At 38.1% G+C, this 25,030-nt stretch overlaps 1 protein-coding gene across 7 annotated transcripts in view; it reads left to right on the top strand.

Annotated features, from left to right (window-relative positions):
• MPDZ (multiple PDZ domain crumbs cell polarity complex component) overlaps positions 1 to 25,030 on the top strand; it is a 156,963-nt gene that overhangs the window by 58,424 nt on the left and 73,509 nt on the right. For 6 of the 7 annotated variants that reach the window (XM_084898209.1, XM_084898206.1, XM_084898212.1 and 3 more), the window contains exons 9-18: positions 2,223 to 2,337; positions 2,693 to 2,781; positions 11,862 to 12,045; positions 13,068 to 13,139; positions 15,852 to 15,961; positions 17,712 to 17,858; positions 18,718 to 18,882; positions 20,133 to 20,318; positions 21,481 to 21,690; positions 23,816 to 23,932. In XM_084898209.1, coding sequence (XP_084754335.1) covers positions 2,223 to 2,337; positions 2,693 to 2,781; positions 11,862 to 12,045; positions 13,068 to 13,139; positions 15,852 to 15,961; positions 17,712 to 17,858; positions 18,718 to 18,882; positions 20,133 to 20,318; positions 21,481 to 21,690; positions 23,816 to 23,932 — 1,395 coding nt within the window. The remainder of the gene's footprint in view (positions 1 to 2,222; positions 2,338 to 2,692; positions 2,782 to 11,861; positions 12,046 to 13,067; positions 13,140 to 15,851; positions 15,962 to 17,711; positions 17,859 to 18,717; positions 18,883 to 20,132; positions 20,319 to 21,480; positions 21,691 to 23,815; positions 23,933 to 25,030) is intronic. The other variant, XM_084898211.1, reaches the window with a different exon arrangement.

The following is a 25,030-nucleotide window of genomic DNA, read 5'->3' as shown; positions in this document are numbered from 1 at the left end:
TTTTGAAATTGTAACGAAAGCTTTACCCATATGCGTAGCTTCCCATTTGTTTGTAACGGTATAACAAGAGCTAAAAAATTTCAGAATTATTCAAATGTGGTGGTTATCACAAATATTTCAAATCACAACATGACTGTAGTGCATAAAAAAATCAACAAAATTATTTTATCTAGAAATCATATATTTAAGGAGAGAATTGCACTCAATTTTTAGATTAGCTTTTAAGCAAATGTAAGTTCTACATTTTTCTCCAGTAGTTCTAAAAACATCTGATTGTTTTTCTATTGAAGTTTTTTTCTAACCAGTTGCTTTGAATTCTTTTTTTAGTATCCTAACCTCCTCCACAAACCCTTTTAAACTTTATTAGAACACTTGAAATTTCCATGATTCTCTTGTTTTCAGGATTGAGTTTGGTTGCTATTTTTTGCAGAAAGAAAGAAAGCTTGTTTATGAAAGTATTTAAGTGGCATTCTTTTGTGGTAAACAAAAACATTTTATTCAGCATATATAAATGAATGCAATACCGAGACCCACTTGATGTAATTGAAAGCTTAGAAAAATATCTATTCTGTGCATATCATCATTTCTGAAGCTTGTGCCCCTTTTAAAACCATTCGATAGTCAAATTGCCACCCTCTAAAATAGCACTCGCATAAGTCTTATTAAAAATAGAAAACACATTTGTTTCCATTGAAGCAGATTTCATCCTGTCATTTTCTTGTAATTATCTAAACTTTAAACTTTTTGCTAAGTTTGCACAGATAATTATGTGCAGTGAGAAAAACTAAGTGAAACTTTACCATAAAATTATATGTCATTTAGGTGAATTATCAGTGAGATACAGTCAGAGTTTACTTAAAAAAACAACAACCAGAAAACATTACCAGCTAGCCCCAACCAGCATGTCTATTCAAACTCATAGCCTGAATTCTGTCCTGATCTTCTTAGCGTTATCTGTAAAATACTGACACCCCTTTAGTATATAATGCCAATAGCTTAAGGAGAACTTATTGCATTAATCCACTAATACTTAATTCAGGGATTCTTGCCCTTAGGCCCATATAGAATTAATAGCAATGCTCCATGTTAGAGAAACTTGCTTTCAGCTATCATTGCAGGAAGTAAGGAAGTCATAGTAGAAAGGCATTCTTTCCTTACAAATAGCTTTTACAATTGAAGTATGAATTTACAGAACAAATACAGAGACCATTTTAAATGGTTCGTGGGTACATTTTACTGATTTAAAAAAAAAAAAAAATCATCAGTCCTAGCTGGTTTAGCTCAGTGGATAAAGTGTTGGCCTGTGGACTGAAGGATCCTGGGTACCATTCTGGTTAAGGGCACATGCCTGGATTTTGGGCTCCATCCCCAGTAGGGGGCGTGCAGGAACCAGCCATTCAATGATTCTCTCTCATCATTGATGTTTCTGTCTCTTTCTCCCTCTCCCTTCCTCTCTGAAATCAGTAAAAATATATTTAAAAAAATACTCAGTCTATTAAGAATATTTCTGAAGGATAGATGAAGGCATACTTAGGATCAACTACTAACTTGGGATAATAGTAGCAAAGTGTCCTGAGAGAACACAGGGGCCCCATCATTCCCTGGGGCTTTACATTCTGCTGAGCATTTAAGAGCCGGGGTTCTGCAACCAGCCGGTCTGCATTGAATTCTGCCTCCGCTAGGATGCTTCCTGTTTGTCCTTGGAAAGGTTTCTGTTCCTCCGTTTCCCCAGAGAAAAGTTGGCAGCAGTTGTGCCCACCTCAGTAAATGTTAGCTGCACTTGTTATCCTTATTCCTGATAGACAGCTGAAAATTAGAAAAGTTCAGTAGTAAAGCCAGATTTGAACCTGATCTGAATTAAAAATGTGAGTTCTTTAAACCTTCTATATCCTTCTATAACAAATGCAGATGAGCATGTTGGAGAATGGAATTTGATAATAAGAAACTATTTGATTTCTGAAGTTTTGTATACACAAACAGTATTGTATTTCTGTGATAGGGGGAGTGTTTCCTGCTGACATTCCCTTCAGCACAAAGGAATGATGCTCAGTGCAGGTTAACGACGTTATCGAGACGGAAGTAGTAATCGCACCGTGACCCTCCAGCAGAGTTCTCTGACAGCTAATTACACCTTATTCCAAAATAAAGATGTGGCTTTTTGAGTTACCTTGTTTATTTACCTGTTTATTTTTCTGTGTATTTACTCATCTATTTTATTTTAGGTTGATGCTTCCACTCAGAAAAGTGAAGACAGTGAGACATTTGATGTAGAACTCACTAAAAATGTCCAAGGATTAGGAATTACCATCGCTGGTTACATTGGAGATAAAAAACTAGGTAGTTTTAAACACTGATATATATTTTTTAACTTGACAGTTGCCTCTAATGCAATTATCTTATGAATTATTGAATCATGCTTGTATATTTTTATATTATTAGATAAACAGATTGAAAACTTTTCTAGGAACAAGTTAATAATATGTGAATGTATGTGATTGTGATTTTGTATTTATGAGACAAAACCATTGTCTCATCCTCTGGCCTATTTCTACTACTGGTTTTGTTTGTGTGGATTGCTGATTCATATTTCCTCAAAATTAGGACTTTATATTTGGATATTAGAGGATGGATATTATTTGTTTGAGTGATTTTCATAAATAGTAAAAAGAAAATAAACTATTTCCAATCTTAGAACCTTCAGGAATCTTTGTAAAGAGCATTACAAAGAGCAGTGCTGTGGAACATGATGGCAGAATCCAAATTGGAGACCAAATTATAGCAGTAAGTAGCACATTTAATTTTGCTTGTTAATTGTCATCGTTGAGAAGTGCATTCTCCTCCTTTACACAGTTTTGAGAACTACATTTAGCTTGATACTAATTTAAGCTTGCTTTGTTAATTTGACTCTCATTACATTGACCAGTTTTATTTATTTTTTTGGAATTAACAGCATTCAATAGAAGCTTTACTGATTTCACTTATAAAGGTGGGGCTTCATTTGTGAATAATTTGTGATATATCTGATTTCTGGTTGTAATATGAATGTAATAGCTATACATTAGTTACATTCATGTCATAGTTAGACTTTAGTTGCAGACACCATGGTAAAGACCAGTTGTCATAACTTTTGGTTTGCTTGAATCTGAATTTGGGATGTGTGCATTTTCTTCCAGGTTAGCAAAACAACACTGTTATTGTTGACTCCATCACCAAGGCTACTTTTAGCTCTAAGACTATATAAGAATAAAGAAAAGGTCCAGCCCCTCTAATCAACCCATCATTCTTATTGTGGTAACTTCAGTAGGCTTTGAGTACGTGGTTATTCAAGGCAGTGTACAAAAGAATCTAACTTCCAGTTCAGTGTTCACTGGAAACAGGACTACTACCTAACTCCTCCTTAGAACACAAACCAAAAGGATCCTGCAAAAGGGGCTTCCTGGTTAAAAACTTCAAGAAAAACTGCAGGTTATATATTCTCTTAGGGATTCAAAATGCACATGGAAAAATCAAAGACTGAGAAGTTCTGCAATAGAGAAAGTTATTCAACACTTTTACATCAGTGTTTCCTAAATTTCTGTAATAATGGGTTCTTTCTATCTTCAAACACATGTTAATATGATTTGGAAGACATTTTGAGGAATGCCAGTTTAGTTTAATGCTAGAGGCCCAGTGCATGGATTTGTGCACATTGAAAGGAAATTAATTAGAAGATGGCGGTGGGGTGGGACTGGGTGAGATGGCCTGGACACACCCTGGAGCCAACATCTAGCGGTCCCTTACCGGCTGGCTGCACCTAGGGTGGCACTGGGGCTCGAAGGGCATCTGCGGAGTGAGTGGGATGTCTCCGGAAGGTGGAGGCCCTCAGCCTGGCCTGTGGGGATCAGGCCAAACCTGGCAGTCTGACATCCCCCAAGGGGGTTCCAGAGTGTGAGAGGGAACTCTGTAAAGATGCTGTTGCTAGGCAGCTTCTGAGTTGAGCATCTGCCCCCTGGTAGTCAGTGAGTGTCAGACCTACAGGCAGTCACTTAACTATATATATATATATATATATATATATATATATATATATATATACATACACACACACACACACACACACATACATACATATACACACACACACATACACGGTTAAGTATATATATACATACATACATACATATATACACAGACTAGGGGCCTGGTGTATGAAATTCCTGCACTTGGGGGGTGTCCCTCATCCTGGCCTCCACCTTCTTGCAGTCTGGTACCCCTCCTTTCTGCCTGCCTGCTCGCTGTTCCTTTCCGCTAGGCTCGAATGCTCCTTAGTGCTGCTACAGAGGTGGGAGAAGCTCTTGCCACTGCCACTGTGCTTGCCAGCCGTGAGCCTGGCTTCTGGACGAGCGGTGCTCTCCCTGTGGGAATGCACTGACCACCAGGGGACAGCTCATGCGTTGAGCAGATGCCCCCTGATGGTCAGTGCCAATCACCATGACCGGTTGTTCTGCTGGTTTCGTCGTAATGGTCGCTTAGGCTTTTATTATATAGATGTGTTTGTTTAAGCTTAGTTAAGTATCTGGGGTTTTCTTGGGATTATAAGAAAGTAGAATGCTAGGATAGAATAGTTCTTGGTCACAGCAGCATTATTCACAGTAGCTAAGATGAGGAAGTGACAATTGGTGTTCATCGAGGGATGAATGGCTAAACAAACTGTGATGTACATACAATGGAAAATTAATGATACATAGAAGGAAATTCTGCCACATCCTACAACATGGATGAACCTTGAGGACATTATGCTAAGTAAAATAAGCCAGTCACAAAAGGATAAGTACTATTTGATTCCACTTAGAAGAAGTGCCTAGAGTCGTCAAAGTCATAGAAGCCGAAGACAGAATGGTTGTTTGGGGGGAAGGGGAGGGAGGGGGAAATGGGGAGCTGCTGTTTAATGGGTACAGAGTTTCACCTTGCCGGATGAAACATCTGGAGATCTATTGTATGACAGTGTGAATATACTTAGCACTTCTGAACTGTATGTATGTTTAGAAAAGGTTAAGATGATAAGTTTTATGTTACGTGTTTTCTACCATAATTTAACAGGAAAGGTAGAAATGTCCTTTATCTCTGACATTTGCTCCTGTATTCAACTCCCTGAGTTCTGGGGCTTAGTTCTGTACTGCTCCCAAAAGGAGCACCTGTTCAGCTGTTAATCGACTCTAAAGATCAGATGGTGCTTGCTGGATCCTATAAGGAGCCTTCCCATTGCATCTTTATTTTAATGTACAATGAAAATTAACTACTTTAAGTTTTGTTTTTGTTTTTTTTGAGGAAAGGAGAGTGAATAGATACAGACTCTAAATACATATTTGATACTGAATTAAAAATTGAAAACACAGCTCCTTATTTTTTTCCCCCTCAGCTGTATAATTTAACTCATTAGAAAGCTTTTGAAAATTCTCTTGAGTTATAAATCACATGACAACCAATTTACCCATTTAAAGTGTATAATTCAGTAGTTTTCGGGTACTCACAATTGTGTATCAATTATCACAATCAATTTTAGTATATTTTCATTATCCTAAAAAGAACCCCCTTACACATTAGCAGTTACTCCCTAATTCCTCCATCATCTCAATGCTAGACAACTGCTGATCTAATTTCTGTGTAGATTTTCCCATTCTGGACATTTCATGTGAATGGAATCATACAGTAAGTGGTCATTTGTGATTGGCCTCTTTTGCTTAGCATAATTTTTAAAGGTTCATCCAAGTTACAGCATATAAAGAAATCCATCATTTCTGAATAACAATCCACTGTATAGGTAGACCACATTTTATTTATCTATTCATCAATTGATGAGCATTTTGGTTGCTTCTTCTTTTGGGGGGGATAATGCCTCTATAAACCTACATGTATAAGTTTTGTGTAGATGTAAGTTTTCATTTCATGGATATATACTTAGTGGAATTGCTAAATCATATGATTCCTTTTTGTTTAAGTTTTAGTTAGCTTCTTTTACCTACAAAATTGCAATAAGGAAACATCTCTTGTATAGTTTTTTTAGGAAAACCATATGAAAAAATTTTAAATACCTAGCGTAATACTTTGCACCTAAATGCAATTTGATAAATTAAGCAGGTATTTATTAAGGGCCTGAAATGAGGCTCTTATACATTTGAAAGAGTCTCATAGTAGCTTCCCTCCTCCTTGTCATTCTTTTCATTCTTATATCAGTGGAACTTTAAATATAATTTTGCTTAGGCAAGGTCAGTGATAAAGGAAATTGTTGACCCAAAAGTGGAAGCAGCCTTCTTGTGAAATTTTTTTCTTGCAATGAAGTCACCTGTATTCATCATCAATGTTCTGATTTTTAACTTTTAGCAACATTTTTAGAAGCACCTTAAATGCTTAAGGAGCATCATGAAATGCCTTGATTATGCCTTAATTTAATGTAAAATATCACCATCTTGTGGACTTTTGAGATACTGATAGTCAAGCTCTTCACGCCAGTTGTGTTTTCACAGCTGCATTTGTTTTTCTCAATCTCTGTTTTGGTAACAGCTATTTTGAACTATACATTATTTTCATTTTATAATTGTTGAGGTGGTGAGATTAATAAATTATCTCTTACTATTTTGAGGAATTATTATTTTATAACATTAAAATTTTTTTTGTAGGATTCATGTTTCACAGATTGTACTCTGTGGACCCCTAGGGTTCCACTATAGACTTTACAGGGGAAAAGAATAGAATAAATGAACACAGTTTCCCCCACTTTATTAGTCAGTATGTTAGAATTATATGATAAAAGGACTCTACTTTTAAAGTTGGCCAAACTTGTCATTAAATAAAAATACGTACACTCCTTTTTAGATTGATATACAGAGAACTTGGCTAAAAGCAGTATGAGGTTATGATTAATTAAAATATTATTAAACAAGCATGTGAATATGGAAAGATGTCAGATGTTGCCTAGTATGTTCTGTGACTTTGCACATACTAGAGACTCATTGCATGAAGAGATTTGTACAATAGGCCTTCCTTCCCTTGGCTTCCTGCACTGGTTTTCCTCCTGCACCCGGGACCCAGGGCTTAGCTCAGGCTGGAGTCTGCCATCTTTGTCTTTGCTGCAAACTCCAGAGTCTGCAGTCTTGTCTTCGCTGTGTTACTCTGCTCCTGTAGATCCCTTCATCCTCGCCCTCCCTCTCATAGCAGGCGTCCTGCCCCACCTGGAGCAGCTGGGCAGCCTTCATCTTTGGCTTTCTAATTTGCATACTCACTCTGATTGGCTCTCCGCATAATGGAGGTACGGTCAATTTACATGTTTGTCTATTATTAGGTGAGATAGGTATAGGCTGTGTTGGAGGAGGGCTTGGCCAGCTAATTGAGCGTACTAAGAAGCTGGGATTTTTGGCTTGTTCTAGATAGTTTTTCTCCCTATAACTGTTCCTGTTAATTGATACATCTGTACTGTGTACTGTGAGAATGTTAGATCTTTTCTTGAGATAACGCAAAGGCAATTTTCTGATACTGCAGTCTTGTCCATGGCACCATTGGATGTGAAGCCACGGTTTAACTCTTCCTTCTATGATGAGGGACCAGAGCTGGTCTGGGGTCTGGTTTAGCTCTGGTGACCTTGTCTCATAGGTATGATGGGTCTAATTATATGGAACAGAAACTGCTCCCATGAAAGCTTGGGGTTGTCATGTTCATTAATCACTTCTTCACTCTGCTACTAATCATATCAGCTTATGAGTATTTTCCTGGTCCAAAGTGCCATGCACTGTAATTTTGGGAAGTACCATTAGTCCTTTATTACGGATGGAGATAATAAGTAATTTGAACTGAAGTCTGGAATTAAAAAGTCCATGATTATTTCATTAGAGCAGTTTCTTTGGTGCTACCACCATCTCTGACATTTGTTTTCTTGGGAGATCCTTGTAGAGATATTTGTAGAGATATTTACATAGCAAATGGTGATTTTTTCACCCAACTTACTCTTCCCTTTGGCCCTTTGTTTCTCAGCAGTTTACTCCACAGATTCATTCTTTTGGGTGCCATTGTTCCTGAGGGGTACTGTGTGCCCTTGATGGGTTTCAACATGGCCTGAGCCTGGCTTTCCATGGCAGTGGCATTCCTCTGGTATCTTTTCCAACCAAGTCAGGCTGTTGAGCAGTCCCCAACATAACAGCAATTTTCTCTTGCTTCACAGTCAAAGCCTTTTTCTTATTCTTATAACAATCCCCTGCATCCTTCCCTCTTTGAGGTGACACAGCTCTTCTGAGTTGGGGTCAAGGAAGAACCATCTAAGTGGGTGTGGTAAAGACTCAGAACTCTTCTCTCTTTAAAACAAAAACAGGCCTCTTAAATTTTCCCTTACTTTAACAACTCAGTTCTTTCATGTCCTAAATGTACACAACATTTAGTTGTTAACCACTTAATTTAAATTTCTTCTTGATGGCCCGTCTCACAACTTAGTTTAGCATGGGGATATGGATAAGAGTAGCATCTCAACCATAATTTCATTTTCACATATATTACACTGAGTATAAAGCTCCCAGTTCATCATTTCTTCACCATAAGTTCTCTGGATAGCCTGCTTATTCTGCCTCTAAGGTGGATTCTTTTTTCTTTTAATCTTTGATATCCAAATATTATACCAGGATATGTACAGATGTTAAGTGTTTTCATTTTTCATTTTGTTTTCTGGTTTTTCATGTACCTCTTTGATTTGTAGACTCAGGTAAATTTCCCTACCTCCTAATCTGATTTTCCCCCCTCACTTATTCTTTTCTTGTGAATTCTTTTCATAATTATGTTAATTTATTAGGATTAGACTATATTATTAGTCTTATTCCGCTGATGATTTTTATCTCTTTAATCTTTTCCTCTGAAATATGGAAAAATGGTATGTTCCTGTCTTCCATTTTCTGTCAATTCTATTGACTGCCATCACAATAAGTTATGTTTTTCATTTTAGGTAGATATTTTTTTTGTAACTATAATCCATACTTCCATAAAAACAAGGAAATATGAATCTCTTTGAAGGGAAGTTTCAGGAAATATACTTTTTTTTCTTTTCACTGCAATAATGACTTCATTGGAAGGCACTTGCATCGAAGCTTCAGAGCACTCACCCTCTTTTGGACTGGGCCATCTAATTCCACATGTTGTGACCTTTAGTCACTGTCAGTAATAAATATGCTGGTATAAATGGAAGCTGAGATGGGTCCTGGTGAAGACTGTGTAGGTTTTTATCCAGATGGCTCAGGAATTGGCAAATCAAGAAGGAAGGGGAAAGTTCAGATTTACCGTTTCACTTAAGATTAATAAAATAGAGAGAAAGCCAGTGCTCGAGCATCACGATGGGGCCTTTGCCCTTTGTCCTGGGCGATTGTCTTCTGTGTTTGTTGTGTGGCCATGAGTTGGTTGGGATTGTGTATATACACACATTGTGTATGCTGTGATTTTATAACATATATGTAATTCTGTGCTGCTGCATGCTCCTCCTAGCTTGGGATGGCCTCCTGCATATAGTGTATATTTTGGAATTACTAGTTAGGGTCTTTTTACTTGGGTGGGTGGGGACTTGATTCTGTGTTTCGTGGAATGCCTCAGACTCTGACAGGAGGAAGATTTTCATATACATTTTACTAATTTTGTTTCATATCTGACACTTCTATTATAGAGAAAGGGCAAATAGCAATATTAATATTAGACACACACACACACACACACACACACACACACACACACACACACACACTAGAGGTCCAATGCACGAGATTCTTGCATTGGGACGGGAGGGCGGGGTCCCTCAGCCCGGCCTGCACCCTCTCGCACTCTGGGAAACCTTGGGGGATGTCAGCCTGCTGGCTTAAGTGTAATAGAACTTAGGGGAGTAGGCCTAAGCCAGAATGCAGACATCCCCCAAGGCATTCTTAGCCCTGCTATGGAGGCAAGAAAGGCTCCCACCACCATTGCTGCGCTTACAAGCCATGAGCCCAGCTTCTAGCTGAACTGTGCTCCCTTTGTGGGAGTGCAGTGACCACCAGGGGGCAGCTTCTGCATTGAGCATCTGCCCCTAGAAGTCAGTCAGCGTCATAGCAACCAGTCATTCTGCCATTGGGTCAATTTGCATATTAGCCTTTTATTATATAGGATCTTTCTAAATGCGAATCAACAGGGTGGAGGTATGAGGAAAGAGGAGAGAGTTAGACATTTGTTCAAGTTTTTATGTAGCTCAGAAATATTATACAAGTTTAAATAACTTGCAAGTATTAACATTTTGCCATCCTTCTCTTTTCTCCTCTCTTTGTGTATACATGATATACATTGTTTTATATGTGTACTATTCATTGTTTCATATATAAAGAATATGTACATTATATGTGTGTATGTAAAACAAATGGGATTTTTAAATGTTTAATTAAAAGTTTTATTACCTACTTCTTAGAACCTCTGCCATAAGGGAACTTCATCTTGGAGACTGCTGATTTATGTCTTACTCTGATTCTCATATGTTTAGTAAATATTTGAGTGTCAGATGTGACCAGCACTGTGCTTAAAAAAGCTTGACACCTACACAGCCATTTAAATCCATTTCATAATTCAAAATAAGTGTCAGCGACTTTAAATTTCAACATCGAATGTATTGTTCCTCTTTTCCTAATTGTTTTCAATGTGACTGTACAAATATTTAGAAATAAGGTATTATAATATGCTTTTATTTATTCCAAAAGGCAATCTGCTTTACAAATCAATATTTGACACCAGTTAGTGGCTCTGCCTACTCAGGGATGAATATAAACTGGCAGGTGGCGCTGTGTTTTGGTGACACACAGAGCCTGTCCTCTTGGAGCATGCAGTCAGAAACCAAGTAATAACTGACATTTAAAATTAAAATCCTGTGCTGTGAAGGAGAAATGCTAATGGGGGAGCTTTAACTGTAGTCTGGGACAACAAGCTAGGTCAATGTGGAATAACTATTGGATTGAGATCTAAGACATGGTAGGTGTTTTCTAAGTGAGCAGATAAGAGAGACCATGCATGGAGCGGGCTGCCCAGAGAGCCTGGACTGAGGAACAGAGCATGCAGAGGCCTCGTGGCTGAGGGAAGCCCCATGTGTCAGAGGAAAGGAAATGAGGCCTTGGTGGCTGGAGGACAGAGCAGCAGGCACATCGCTCAGGATGAGGATAGGGATGGGGTGTGAGGACAGTGACGCAGGCCATTCTGAGAGAGAGAGATGGGAGCACCGATTGTCCTAAGGAGTTTCTGTGTAAGGCAAGTAGGTTCATGTGATTATATCTTCAGTTTGGAAAGCTCACAGGGGCCTCTTCAAATGTCTTGTCATTTGTGAACTAGAAAAAATCACATAAGTTTTTTTGAAGAGGCAAGGAAATTAAAAGAAGTGAAGTTTTATTGTCTTTCCTTTTCTTAGAGAGAGAGTGTGTGTGTGTGTGTGTGTGTGTAATGACTTTGGAAAACATTAGCAATCTAAGTGACCACTTTTGTCACTGTCTTCTCTGCTTTTCTGTCCTGCATAAAACTGGGTTCCAGACTTGACGGTGCATCCAGATCACCTGAGGAGTAGAAACAAAATATTTTTAATTATATAGAATCCTGGGGCCCATGCTGGAGCTGTTAGCTCATAATTTCTAGAAATGAGACCCCATAATCTGTAATAGGCAAAACAAGCAAAACCCTCCTGAGTGATTCCAGTGAATGTACGCTCGTCCTGGGCCCCAAACAGTCATCAGCCCGTTTCCTTCCAGGGGAATCCTCACTCCCCATTCTTCTCATGCTGACTGGCAGTAACTGCCTATCTGGTGAACCTTAATACAAACATCCATTCAATTTTTAACATGCCTCGTTCTTACCAGGTCGATGGTACAAACCTTCAGGGTTTTACCAACCAACAAGCCGTAGAGGTATTGCGGCACACGGGACAGACCGTGCACCTGACACTGATGAGGAAAGGAACGGAGCAGGAAGCTGAGCTCACGGCAAGGAAGGACGTCACAAAAGATGTGGTCTTGTCTCCTGCTAATGCCAGCGTCAGCAAAGGTAATGCCGTGTTGCCTGGTTTTCAGTTACACCTTTACAGCGTTTCATTGTTTTTCTAATTCTAAAATCATTTAAAGAATAGTTTTTAGCCGAAACCGGTTTGGCTCAGTGGATAGAGCGTCGGTCTGCGGACTGAAGGGTCCCGGGTTCGATTCCGGTCAAGGGCATGTACCTTGGTTGCGGGCACATCCCCGGAAGGGGGTGTGCAGAAGGCAGCTGGTCGATGTTTCTCTCTCATCGACGTTTCTGGCTCTCTTTCTCTCTCCCTTCCTCTCTGTAAAAAAAAAAAAAAAAAAAAAAAAGAATAGTTTTTAGTCTTCGCTATTTAGTATGAACCAAGTTAAAAGGAAGTTTAATAAAGTTGGGATGAACTGGAACCATGTGTGTTCACTGACTATAGAACGGACTTCAGAATAAAGCCGATCACTTCCAGTCCTTTTTTTTCAGTCACCACTTCCGAGTTGGAAACACACACAGTCATTGACCTTGCTGTCCCTGCCTTACTTTTTCAATGTCCTCATCCTGTTTTCTCCTTAGGCGGAGCCTATCTGCCTGGATTATGCATGTGAGCCCCAGGATGTTTCTGGCTCCTTAGTCTTTCTTTGAAGGAATGGGTTTTAACTTCCCAGTTAGAAATGTCATTCACAACCTGCTTACACATGAGTGTTTCTGGGAAACGCTGACATCCCTATGAAGCTCCCGGGCTCAAGGCTTACTGGCAGAAATCAGGCTGTTGGTTGGAAAGTGCTGCTTCATTTCTCAAACTGCTAACCATCCGGGTATTTGTGGTGTAAACTACCTATCACAGTAGGAGGAGACAGGAAGGCCAATCCCAGGAGGAATTTATTACTTCTTTGTTCCATTAACACGAGAACATTCCTTTAAGAATAAGTGGCTATTGAAGAGTTTCTTTACAAAAACAACTTCTCATTTAGGCATTCAAATATATACAGTAGGGTTTGAAAAATTCAAATGTGTGATTCTCTGACAGATATAACTACTAAAATATTCTTCTCTTTAAGAAAATTATGAAAAAGATGAAGATTCTTTATGTTTGAGGAGAAACACCAGCATAGTACCCATTGAAGAAGAAGGTAAACACCTGGAGCCAGGCTGTTTTGTGCTTTATATACTTTATAGATAAATGACTTTTATAAATGTGCATAAGCCTCTAGGGACATATTGTAAATTATAGAAAAACACTTTCAAAAAAGAGATGTTTGTAAATCCTCATTTATACATGTGATTAATTGCTCTGGAAGATTAAAATAGTTCAATAGCTGGCATATTTTCTACTTGATCTTTTCTTCTGCATTTTTTAAAACTAACAACCCTTTGGGACTCAATCAGTAAATACATGGTTTTTATTTCAACCCCAGTATGTCTGTACAGCCAAAATATGTCTATCTTAATGAATAAACAAACATAAAATTATAAAGCATATTTAAAATAAATACAAGGGACTCTGTAAAGCAGGGGTCTTCAAACTACGGCCCGCGGGCCACATGCGGCCTGCAGAGGAGTCTGATCCGGCCCGCCAGGTTTTTTGGGCAGTGAGCGCAGCTGAGGTGTTACAGTAGGAATTAGTAGTTCATATAGTCCGGCCCTCCAGCTCTCTGAGGGACCGTGATCTGGCCCCCACTTTAAAAAGTTTGAGGACCCCTGCTGTAAAGCATACGATACTAGGAACGAAACTTTCCAATTTGGGGAGGCTTTTTCTTCTCCATTTTTAAAAAAGTTCTGAACTTTAATTTTAGGAAATTGGTTCCAAAAGGAATATTAGAGAGAAATCAAGCCTTTCTGAGATTTCTTTCACTTATAAACCAGGTTTCCATGACTCTGTTTAAACATTTTTTAGAACAACATTGTTTTAATATGTAATTATGCCAGAATGCTGTGGTGATCTTTTTACACTGTGTGCTATGTGCCTCTCTTCTCTGTCAGGCTGTTCTTGGTAGTTTAGTAGCTTAAATCCACTGAACAAAGAACAAGACTACAAAATAGTTTTCTTGAAGCTTTGTAGATCTTTAAAATATCTACTACTCCATTATTAAATTATTTATTTTTGCTGAAAATTTTATTTACCTTTATTATTTTAAAGCAGTATTTGTGTTTGCAAAGATATACCTGGAGGGAGATGTGTAAGATCCACTGGTGTTAATTGCATTCTGTCATTTTTTCACTAATAGGTGAAGAAATTATTTAGGCTAAAGTGTAAGTGAGTATCAGGAGTAGGGTGAAAAGATAAAAATGAGATAGTAAGTGGGGATGGGTGCGGGCATTGTCTGGAAGCTCAGACTACTTAGTTGGCTCTGTGTGCAAGGATAGAGGGGTGAGGCTGAGAATCTCTAGACTGAGAATCAAGACTCCCAAATTCCTTTGGAAAAACTTGTGTTCTAATGCACCCATGCTAGTGCTTGGTCCCTAGACAAGGGAGTAAGGTACTACCTCCACAGAAATCTGACTCATTGTGTGAGCCGGGACAAGTTATTTGGCTTCTCAGTAAAATCAGAGGACTGGACTTAATGATTTTTTAAATCTGTATGAAATTTTGACTTGGGGCAGTTGGGGAAGGAGGACAAGGGAGGATTGTGCATGTGGGTTGTATGAAGACAGATCTCAAATTTGTTAGCAGCAGCATACAGATTCCCCCCTTTGTGCACTCAGAAGCCCACCTGTTTGAGTCACTGCCCAGCTCTGGGTGGACAGCAGAGTCAGAGAAAGGGTGAGTGAGGAGTTAGGGCTCTGAGCTGACTCCTCTGTCTAGCCCTTATCAAGTTCAAAGAGTCTGTGTTCACCCCTGCGTGTTGATGCCTCTCTGGACTGAATTTAATTTTGAAAAGAAAATACTCATTTGGTTGGGCTAGTCTCCAAATCAAAAAAATATATATATATAGTTTATTATTTTCAGTTTTTCAAAGAGAAATCAAATCATTTTATTAATTCAAGGCATAAGATGTGCAGAATAGACCTAGAGTGAAAGCTCATTAATTCCATTAAATAGGAGGCAGTTAAGAAATTTGAATTTTACAACACTCTTTACATTTGAAATTTGAATGCTAAAAAAGATATTGAAGTTTTAACTTAGCGTGTGCCTTGTAGAGATTTTTAAAAGACAACCTTCATGAGGAAGAACTATGATGAAATATGGAAATATTTGAATATGACTTGCAAATTCTTTTCAACCAGTTTCTTACTTTAGCTAAATATTTTAACTCAATATTGTTTACATAATTTGTTTAGTGAATTTCTTTCCAATTTTTTTTTTCTTTTTACCAATTAGTGCAATTCCAATTATGGGGTTTTATTTTAATGTGCATTCTGTTTCTCAAGTTTTTCTTATTTTTGTATTCATTGTACATGAGTTGCATATATTATTTGTTAATTTCTTCTGTTTTTGTGAAGGTGTGGCAGGGTTCTTCTTTACTCTCTAGAACCAAATGAAAATGAAATAGATAAACTAACATAAAAGGCAGCATGGTTTTTTACTATAGAGACACCAAAAACCACCAAGTGAAACCTGGAGGGACTTGGGGTCCTGGTTCATTTAAATAAATGTCAGATAATATATGGCTACTTTAATGGAAATGTGGTCAAGATTTAAAAGACTTCTCAGAAAAGAAAATAGTGTTTGAACATGCAGATGTTAGGGTTCTAAATATGAAGAGAAGTAGGGTACCTCGTCTGTTGGATGATGAGTCACACTTTGTATGATAGACAGGTTCTGATCTCCCCTGGTACAGAGTGTTAAAATAAGGATAATTTTTGTGGGTTTGTCACTAACGTAATTGTGTTGACTGTTTCAGGGTATCCCTTACTGCTAGCTGAAATAGAAGAAATGGAAGATGCACAGCAACAGGAAGCTGCCCTCCTGAAAAAGTGGCAAAGGATTATGGGAATTAATTATGAGATAGTGGTAGGTCCCTAACTTCCTCATTTGTAACTATTTGATCAAGAAGTTCATGAGAGCAATAAAAGTGTTGGTCATAAAGAGTCTTTGAGAAGTAGCAAATGCCCAGCGTTTTTTTCAAAGATCTAAATGTGCTGACTCAGGTATTTAAAAAATTCAATTTGGAGAAAGTTTGATAGTAACCAGGAAACTGAAATAAATGGCATTGAAGTTTTAGAACTCATAAATCATCAATGTTTTAATATTCCTTCTGGTAGTATATCTTATATAGATACTAGGAAGGTTGTTTTTCTGATTATTAAGTGGGATTCATAGAAAGAATCAGAAAAGAATGACAATATTTACTTAAAGATAAAATAAAAATGAATCATGACCTATAAACAAAATTGTAAAAATACTTTTCCTATTACCACTCATATATTTACTTAAGAGGTATGTACTTCTATCTGCTTTTTTCATATTACTAATGCCATATTGAATGTTTTATATTTATTAATACTTTTCATAGCTAGGATAGCAATTGTCATTTGCTTCCTAAAAAGAGGTTTAATAAAATGGCACATATTATTAGCCTTTAGATGTACACCAGCAAATTTTAGGGATTTTAAAAGGAAAAATGTAATACTAGGTTAGGTTGAATTTATATTATTGCTTATAATATCCATGTAACTCTAGATTAGAAGAGATAAAAGACAACAGATTTCATATATTATTAATAATTAACATTTTTGGAGCACTTTGTGCCAAGCAATATTCATTGAATACTCATGACAATGACCATTTTTTTTTAAACATTCAAGTTGCTTAACAGTCAGTTAAGAAATGAGTAAGTACAGCTGTTACTACCATTCTAAATTGCATTGAGGAAAAAATACAATAAAGCCCGGCTTCACTGTGGTTAATTTAACACGAAAAGAAAGTTGAGATGTTCCGTCTTTGAGGAGGCTTGTTTGCATAACTGAGACTCCACCGCTTCTGCTGGTAACTGAATAGTGAAGGGGACCTTTTGACTAGCCAAGTGTTGACTAGTCAGATGTCAGACCTGAGACTGGGAACTTTTAATTGCCTTTGTGCACATGGCACTCCCAGTCTGTCAAGGGCAGAAGTGTGCTGTAAGTAAAAAAGAACTAAGCTATTTACTGGCTCTCAAAAGTAAATTAGACGTAGATCTGACTTTAAATTGTTGGCTGCGTAGTTGAACAGCATAAACGTAATCATAGGGAGAGTGGTGCAGTAGAAAGGAGGATTGATGGGCATTGTGAGTGGGGTACTGGGAGACTTCTCAGGGGAGGTGATATATAGAATGGGATTTAAGAAGTGAGAAGGATTTCATCCAGCATTAGATTTCAGCGTCAGGTTTACTGCACGCTTGCATTTGCGTTCCACACCCTGTAAGACAGCAGCTTTGCAGAGTTCCCTCTGGTATTCCGGAACCCCTCAGGGGATGTCAGAGAGCGGGTTTTGGCCCAATCCCTGCAGGCCAGGCCGAGGGACCCCACCTGCCAGCAGGACCCCGCTCGCTCAGTAGAAGCCCTTTGAGCCCCAGCGCTGCCTCAGGTGCAGCCTGCAAGGAAGGAACCAGGAAAGGTTGGCTCCAAGACGTGTCTGGCCCATCTCACCCAGTCCTGCCCTGCCAGCCATCTTCTAATTAATTTCCTTTCAATGTGCCCGAATCCATGCACTGGGCCACTAGTAAAATACATATATGAGAAAAAATAAAAGAATATTAGAATTGTGATGATTTTTCTTTTTTTAGGTCGCCCAAGTGAGCAAGTTCAGTGAGAACAGTGGTTTGGGGATAAGTCTGGAAGCAACAGTGGGACATCATTTTATCCGATCTGTTCTACCGGAAGGTCCTGTTGGACACAGTGGGAAGCTTTTCAGTGGAGATGAGCTCTTGGAGGTAAGGAGCTATGCCATTTTACCCTCCCTCCCCAAGTAGAATTCTTAAAAGGCTGCAGGAGGTCTCATGGTAAGTAAGTTCTTATTTAAATTTTCCCTCTAAAGGACACTCAAGAGAGATCTACACATAAAATCCAACCCGAAGCAGACATTTCAAATCTGTATTTGAACTGATTTTCAGACCTAATTCCATGCTGAGTTTGTTTGTTTTCATTACAGGGAACTATAAGAACTTCTTAAAAAATTTTAAAACATTTATTCAATTTTTAGAATATGCAATACATTTACATATTTCAAAATCACAAAGAATGCAAAAGCTTTACAATAAAAAGCCTTTTTTTCCTATTCCAATTCACCCAGTTTCTATCTCCTTCATTAACTAATTACATTTGTTTCTGTGCAACCTTCTGGATATTTTTAATTCATAAATACTAAAGTTTGAATGTATTATTTTTCCTCATTTTTATAAAATGCATGCTAGTGCACAATATGTGCCATTTTCCATTTTGACATTTTCTCTTAATAATAACATAAAATGTAAATTTTAAAAATAATCCATTTTTCCCATTCATCCTTTGAGGAAGTTTTTTATTAAGTCTTTCTTCCAAACTACTACTCTGGGAGATCATACGTGGATGCAAAGTTGGTGAGCACTTTCTGAGTGCTGCAGAAGGTCCAATTCCAACAGACTCTAACCTTGTGCGTAAAATGTTTGCAGTAGTATTGTTACAAGTCTAACTATAGTTCACAGGAGAACTGTGGTAATAGTAAAATTTGTATTTACTTAGTGCAAAATTGTTCTCTAAAGAATATTCATGCTATGAGAAGTTCTTTCTTGGACAACTTCTCTTTTTCCTCAGGTGAATGGCATCACACTGCTTGGGGAAAACCACCAGGATGTGGTGAACATTTTAAAGGAGCTGCCGATAGACGTGACCATGGTGTGCTGCCGCCGCACTGTGCCCCCCACCGCCCAGTCAGAACTGGACAGCCTGGACCTGTGTGACATTGAGCTAACAGAAAAGGTATTGGATAACGGATAGGAGGCCAATCTGAATATGGAAAGTATAAGTGGTGTTTGAAATTGTTTTTAGGCCTCTTTTTTATTGGGTGTTTGGTTTCCTTATATTACGCCATGGCTTTTAAAGATAGACCTCGGGGTCAGACAGACCTGGGTGTGAATCAGGCTTGGCACTTCCCAGCTCTGGGACCTTGGGCAAGTCACTTCACTTTTCTGAATCTCAGTTTTTTCCTCTGTGCAATGTAGGTCATGTTGCCTGTCTTGGAGCATTACTCTGCAGCTAAAATAAGGTCATGTAGGCATATTTTATTTCATTGCCCACAACATGCTTATATACCTTATTCATACTACCAGTATGAAGTCAGTACTTACATTGTCCCCATTCATGGAGGAGAAAATTGAAGAATGTAAAAGTATATACTATCTTTGTGGTGAGTGATACTTTTATGTAACCTACTGAGCTCAGGACCTGGCATACAGTACTGCTCAGGGAATGGTTAAAGTATGAATGTACACATCATTTCTGCATATACTGGTCTTACTTGCACACTATTGATACTTTAAAAAATGAGAAATTTGAGCTCGTAACATTACATGTCAGATAATACTCTGTGATATCCAGAAACTCCCATTTTTCTGTTTGCTCATTCTTTTCCATTCAGATCAAAATGTCAAGAAATGGAGCTCATTAGTTTTCCTGAAGACTCACAGTAGATACCTGAAGTTATGATTTTGACTTTGTATCTTTGCAATCTAAGTGAAATCCCATGTAAGATACAGCCAGAGATGATGTTAGGATTTGATTTACATTATACTGAAGGAATAATTTTGAAAACTTTGAAGAATAAAGTGTATAGTTTAATATTCACATGGGTGACTAGAATAGGGTAGAATAATAAATGTAAGTCTAACTTGTATAGTACCCCACATAACCATACACATTTTATGTGATATAAATGTGATTCTTGCAATAAAAAAGGTGAACAGATTTGCATCCAGTACTTTCAAAAGTAAATATAAATTTCCAAAAATCCATCTAATTTTAATGCCTGTTATAAGTTAGGTATTTCTTCTTGTCTAGTAACTTTAATTCCTAAGGGTTTCCTGATAAATTATTGCTGCCCTTATTTGAGAGTGTTTTTTTTTTTTTTTTTTTCTGGAAAGACACTAAGAATCTCCCTTTTTCTTGGAGTGCTGTTATGTGTATCGCTCATCTACTGCCTCTGAAATAAGAGCTGTCTGGTCTGTCACCAGCCTCATGTAGATCTCGGCGAGTTCATCGGGTCTTCGGAGACCGAGGAGCCCACGCTGGAGATGCCCGATGTGGGTCAGGATGCAGCCAAGGTTCACGGACCTCTGGCCATGTGGGAGACAGATGTGCAGCACATTGAGCTGGAGAAAGGCAGCAAAGGACTTGGCTTTAGCATTTTAGATTACCAGGTAAATCTATCCAACTTGTAACAGTTTTTTTTTAAATAGAAGATGATATATACGGAGGCATGTTGTTGATAGCAGAGAAAAGGCAGATACTATTTTAGTCATCAAAGGCATTTTCTTGTTCCTAGTAAAACCTTCAACTAGTACTTTATATGCTTCATTGATTATCATAAAGAATTTTTTTAAAAACATTGAATTCCTTGAGCTCTTTTATATTGTAACTCTTGAGGATTTGAAGAATACGCAGAATACATTTTAGGAATTTTGTAGAATCCCGTGGGGTTTTGTTTGTTGTTGTTTTTTTGGACATTGGGGAGTATGTCCAAACTATTGTTATTTCCATGCACTTAATTGATGGTTCATATTTTAATGGTAAGACAGAAATTATTAGATATTTATTGTGTCTGAAGTAAATAATAGTTTTATAATTGGCTATATTATAAATTTCAGTATTCCTGTCATTTGACTAAATTTGTGAATAAGCTTAAATTGGTCAAACGTGACCTGCAGCCTTACCAGCACTGTGTTCTGTGGTGTGAGTAGCTGAGGGAATGCTGTGGCCCATTGGAGAGAGACAGCCGTTGCTCCTCATTAATTAATACTGAGCCAGTCGCCGTCTCCCATGTCTCCCGCGGGACGTGTCCTTCATGCGGCCTGATTCTGGAGCCTGTGCGAATGCAACGTTGCTGTACGTCTTCCACGGCATCACCAAACTCTCTACCGCCACTCCTTCCATTTCCTTATTTCAAGAGAGTGGCCCTACTACCTTCAGTATACTCACAACTACGGGTGCTCCAGAGCAGTTATTTTCTATTACACAAATGCTGGTGTTAATAATTCGTATATCTGACATCTGTCTACCCTCAGATGATAGTTATAAAATTTGACAAAAGTTAAAATTATTTTAAACTTATCTGTGCAATTTGAAAGGTCAACTCAGGAACGATGCCAAGAGATGGGAGCTTTGTTTGGGGTGAGTGCTTCCTAAACTCCAGAGTGGAAGGAACTTTTGCCCAGATAATTCATTAGAAGGGTTAACGGAATTTTTCAAAGACACTGGAAAGAGTTACCCATCCATCACAGGGCAGGGGGAGCCGCCTGTAAACGTATTTCCCAGTGTGAAATGAAGCTGCCTGCTCTGTCCTTTCTCCATCTCGTCTGTCAGGACCCCGTAGACCCAACGAGCACTGTGATCGTGATCCGTTCTCTGGTTCCTGGCGGCGTTGCTGAGAAGGATGGGCGCCTGGTTCCTGGTGATCGCCTCATGTTTGTCAACGACGTGCACCTGGAGAACAGCAGTCTGGAGGAAGCTGTGCAGGCCCTGAAGGGCGCCCCGGCAGGAACGGTGAAAATAGGAGTTGCCAAGCCTTTACCCGTAAGAATTTGGATTTTACCGATTCTTTTCAGTATTTGCAAACAAAGTGGCTTGTGCGCTTATTTTTAGCTTCACATGTTCTTAGGATAGATCTTGACTTTCAGTACTTTTTTATCAACACAGTTGTTACTGGCTTTTGAGAGTGAAGGTTTAATGTTGAATAATATTTTTTTAATATAAAGGAAATTAGACAGGAAGTTCAGAAATAAATCTGTAGCATTGCTTTGTGCTTCACTTTTGACCTTTTGTATTTGATGATGATGATGTCATAATACAGAATTGAAATATTTTCAAAGAAATAGTGCCTCAGAATATCTATACCAATAGAGTAGAGTATTAGAGAAATTAATAGCATTAACAACTAGCAGCGGGATCTTTAATTTGGGTGGGATAAATAGAATCTCTGTAGAGTGGCTTGAAGTCCCGCATTCTGTCAATTTCAACACATTTGTTGTCTAATTACTGGGAAGCAAGAAAATGAACTTCCCAAAGTGATTCATCAGCAGGTGGCTTCCTGAGGGAGGGAAGACCCCTCCTCTCATTAATTATTGCAATATTAAAAATAACTAATGACATGCTTACATAATATCAATACATTTAGTAGGTGTAGTGATTGCAGCACAGCACTTTAGACTGAATTGCAGTGAAATCTGAGAGACATTCTCACTCTGGGAGATTTCCCCCCCCCCCCCCCCAGTATATAAATATATTCTTAAACGAAAGGGCAAATATACCTTCTCCTAAGAAACCACAGACACACGGATATATTTGCATAAACATCAAGGAAAAATTTGTTGACTGTGAAGTAGTAAGCTTTGTTAGTATGTTTTAAGTGTTAATTACATTTTTGTGTCTCACTTTTTACTCCACAAAGAATTGGTAACCTATGAAAATATATTTATTAAAAAAAAAAAAGGGAGGAAGGGAGAATCCTTTCTGAAATCAAACCTGAAATCAAACCAGAATTGTAGAAATCACAACAGAAGATCAATATGAAGGTGATGTAAGAATGAAGATAGGCCATTGGGACTCTGCATACATAGGGTGTGGCAAAAGTGGGCTTCCAATATTATAATCAATAAATAATAATATAAGAAAAAACTGTTTCACATACTCATGTCTGTAAACCTACTTTTACCCCACCCTGTGTGTTACAATTGACCATATATTTGGTTCTGGTCTTTTTGTTCAACAAAGAAAATGGCAAACAATTCCATATTTATTTTTACTGCCCTTAGAAGAATCCATGCCAGTTATTAAGAAGCAGACTGTTTTTTTCTAGCTAGTTCCAAAATAAATTTCTTTCATGAGAATGCTCACTATTTTAAATTTCATATGCATTGCAATAATATGAAAAAATAGCTTTTATATTTAGTGAGGTTTATTATCTAACAAACTTATATTTGTGGAACAAAAAGAGAAACTTTTTCCCCCAAAATACTTTGGTATGTAATTGATGATACAGGCTGATGTAGGCATGACAGTTATCTATAATAATCCATAATAATAAAAGAATAATATGTTAATTAGACTGACGTCCTTCTGGGCTACCTTCCTAGGGCTGTGAGGGAAGCTCAGATCCTTGGTGCCAGAGGGAAGCGGGTGCTGGCAGCCAGGGGAAGGAAGGCCTCTTCTTGCATGAATTTCGTGCATTGGGCCTCTAGTCTTAACTGTGTTGGCCTATTTTCTCTGAGGTTGGAATACAGATGTTAGTGTATTAAAAGTTGCCTTATTTTTATGTGAAGAAGTTGTTGAGCCAGAATATTTGTCAGATAAAAATGACCAGATGATTACTTTGATATAAAATATTATGTTGTTATATTGTTGATTTTGATCATCTTTTATGAGAAGAATGAAAAAACTTAGTTGAAAGGGATTCTTACCTAGTAGATGATGTTGGTATTTGAATAAATATCCTCATGCATCTTAAATACAAATGTTAAATATGAATATAATATTTATGTTCTATGTTAAAGTCATGTGGTTTCATTTAAAAACTTTCCCATTTTTTTTCTCTCCTCCTTTATCTTTTTCTCTCTGTTCCCTCTCTCCTCTTCCCTCTCTTTCCGTTCTCTTTCCTTTTCATGATCTCATCCTCACTCTCTGGACTTCCTTCTCCCTGCAGCTTTCTCCAGAAGAAGGTTATGTTTCTGCCAAGGAGGATTCCTTCCTCTACCCCCCACTCTCCTGCCGGGAGGAAGGGCTGGCTGACAAGGCCCTCTTCAGGGCTGACTTGGCTCTGGTTAGTGGCCACAGCTTTTCAAGCTTTCTTTCAAAAATCTTATGACTTATTTTATCTTGCAAAATATTCTAAAGTCTTACTGTATTCTTTGTTCATTATATTTGTGAAACGAAACATTTCTCACCAACTCCAATAGTTCTAATAATTCAAAATGTGAAGAAAAACAAACCTATGTGAAAACTATTTGTTGGATTCGTGGAAATTTTATTTAACAAGGCAAATGTCAACAGTAGAATTAATCTTCACATCATACCAAATATTTGTCAGAGCACTTGTTTATTCTCATTTCATACTGAGTCTTTCTAGGCATTTGTTACTATGTAGTATTTAGCCAGAAATAAGCATTTTGCCTACCTTTTAAGGATATAACAGGTCTCCATGGACATTATACTAATACTAGAGGCTTGGTGCATGAAACCCTTGCACTCGGGGAGGGGAGTTCCTCAACCTGGCCCACGCCCTCTCACAGTCTGGGAGCCCTCCAGGGATGTCCACCTGCCACAGAGGTGAAAAAGGCTCCTGCCACAACTGCTGTGCTCGCCAGCCATGAGCCCGGCCCAGGGCTTCTGGCTGAGTTGTTATCCCTGTGGGAGTGCAGTGACCACCACGGGGCAGCTCCTGCATTGATCATCTGCCCCCTGGTGGTCAGTGAATATCATAGCAACTGGTTGTTCCACTGTTTGGTTTATTTGCATATTAGTTTTTTACCAGGTATACCAGTGAATAATACAGATTTTATAATAAAAGAAAACAAGATAATTTCAAAAGAAATATCAAAAATGCCTTTTTCAAAGTAATGTCCATTGCTAGCTACACATTTCCAACATCTTTCATGTAATTTGTGGATATTGTCCCAATAGAACTTTTCTTGTTCTGAGGCAGACCATTCAGAGACCCAATTTTCCACTTCTTATGTTTTGAAATACTGCTCAGAAAGTGTGTGTGCCATCAATCAGAACAAGTGGTAATCTGAAGTAGCAAGGTCTGGGGAATATGGTGGGTAGGTTAATACTTCCCAGGCAAGATCTTTTAAGTTGTCTTTAACTGGTTTTGAAGTATGTGATGGTGTGTTATCATTAAGCAAAATTACTTTGCCAT

The sequence above is a fragment of the Pipistrellus hanaki genome, assembly GCF_964339955.1.
Source record: "Pipistrellus hanaki genome assembly, chromosome: 11".
In the NCBI taxonomy this organism is placed as follows: Eukaryota; Metazoa; Chordata; class Mammalia; order Chiroptera; family Vespertilionidae; genus Pipistrellus; species Pipistrellus hanaki.
This window is presented reverse-complemented; position numbering and strand designations above follow the sequence as displayed.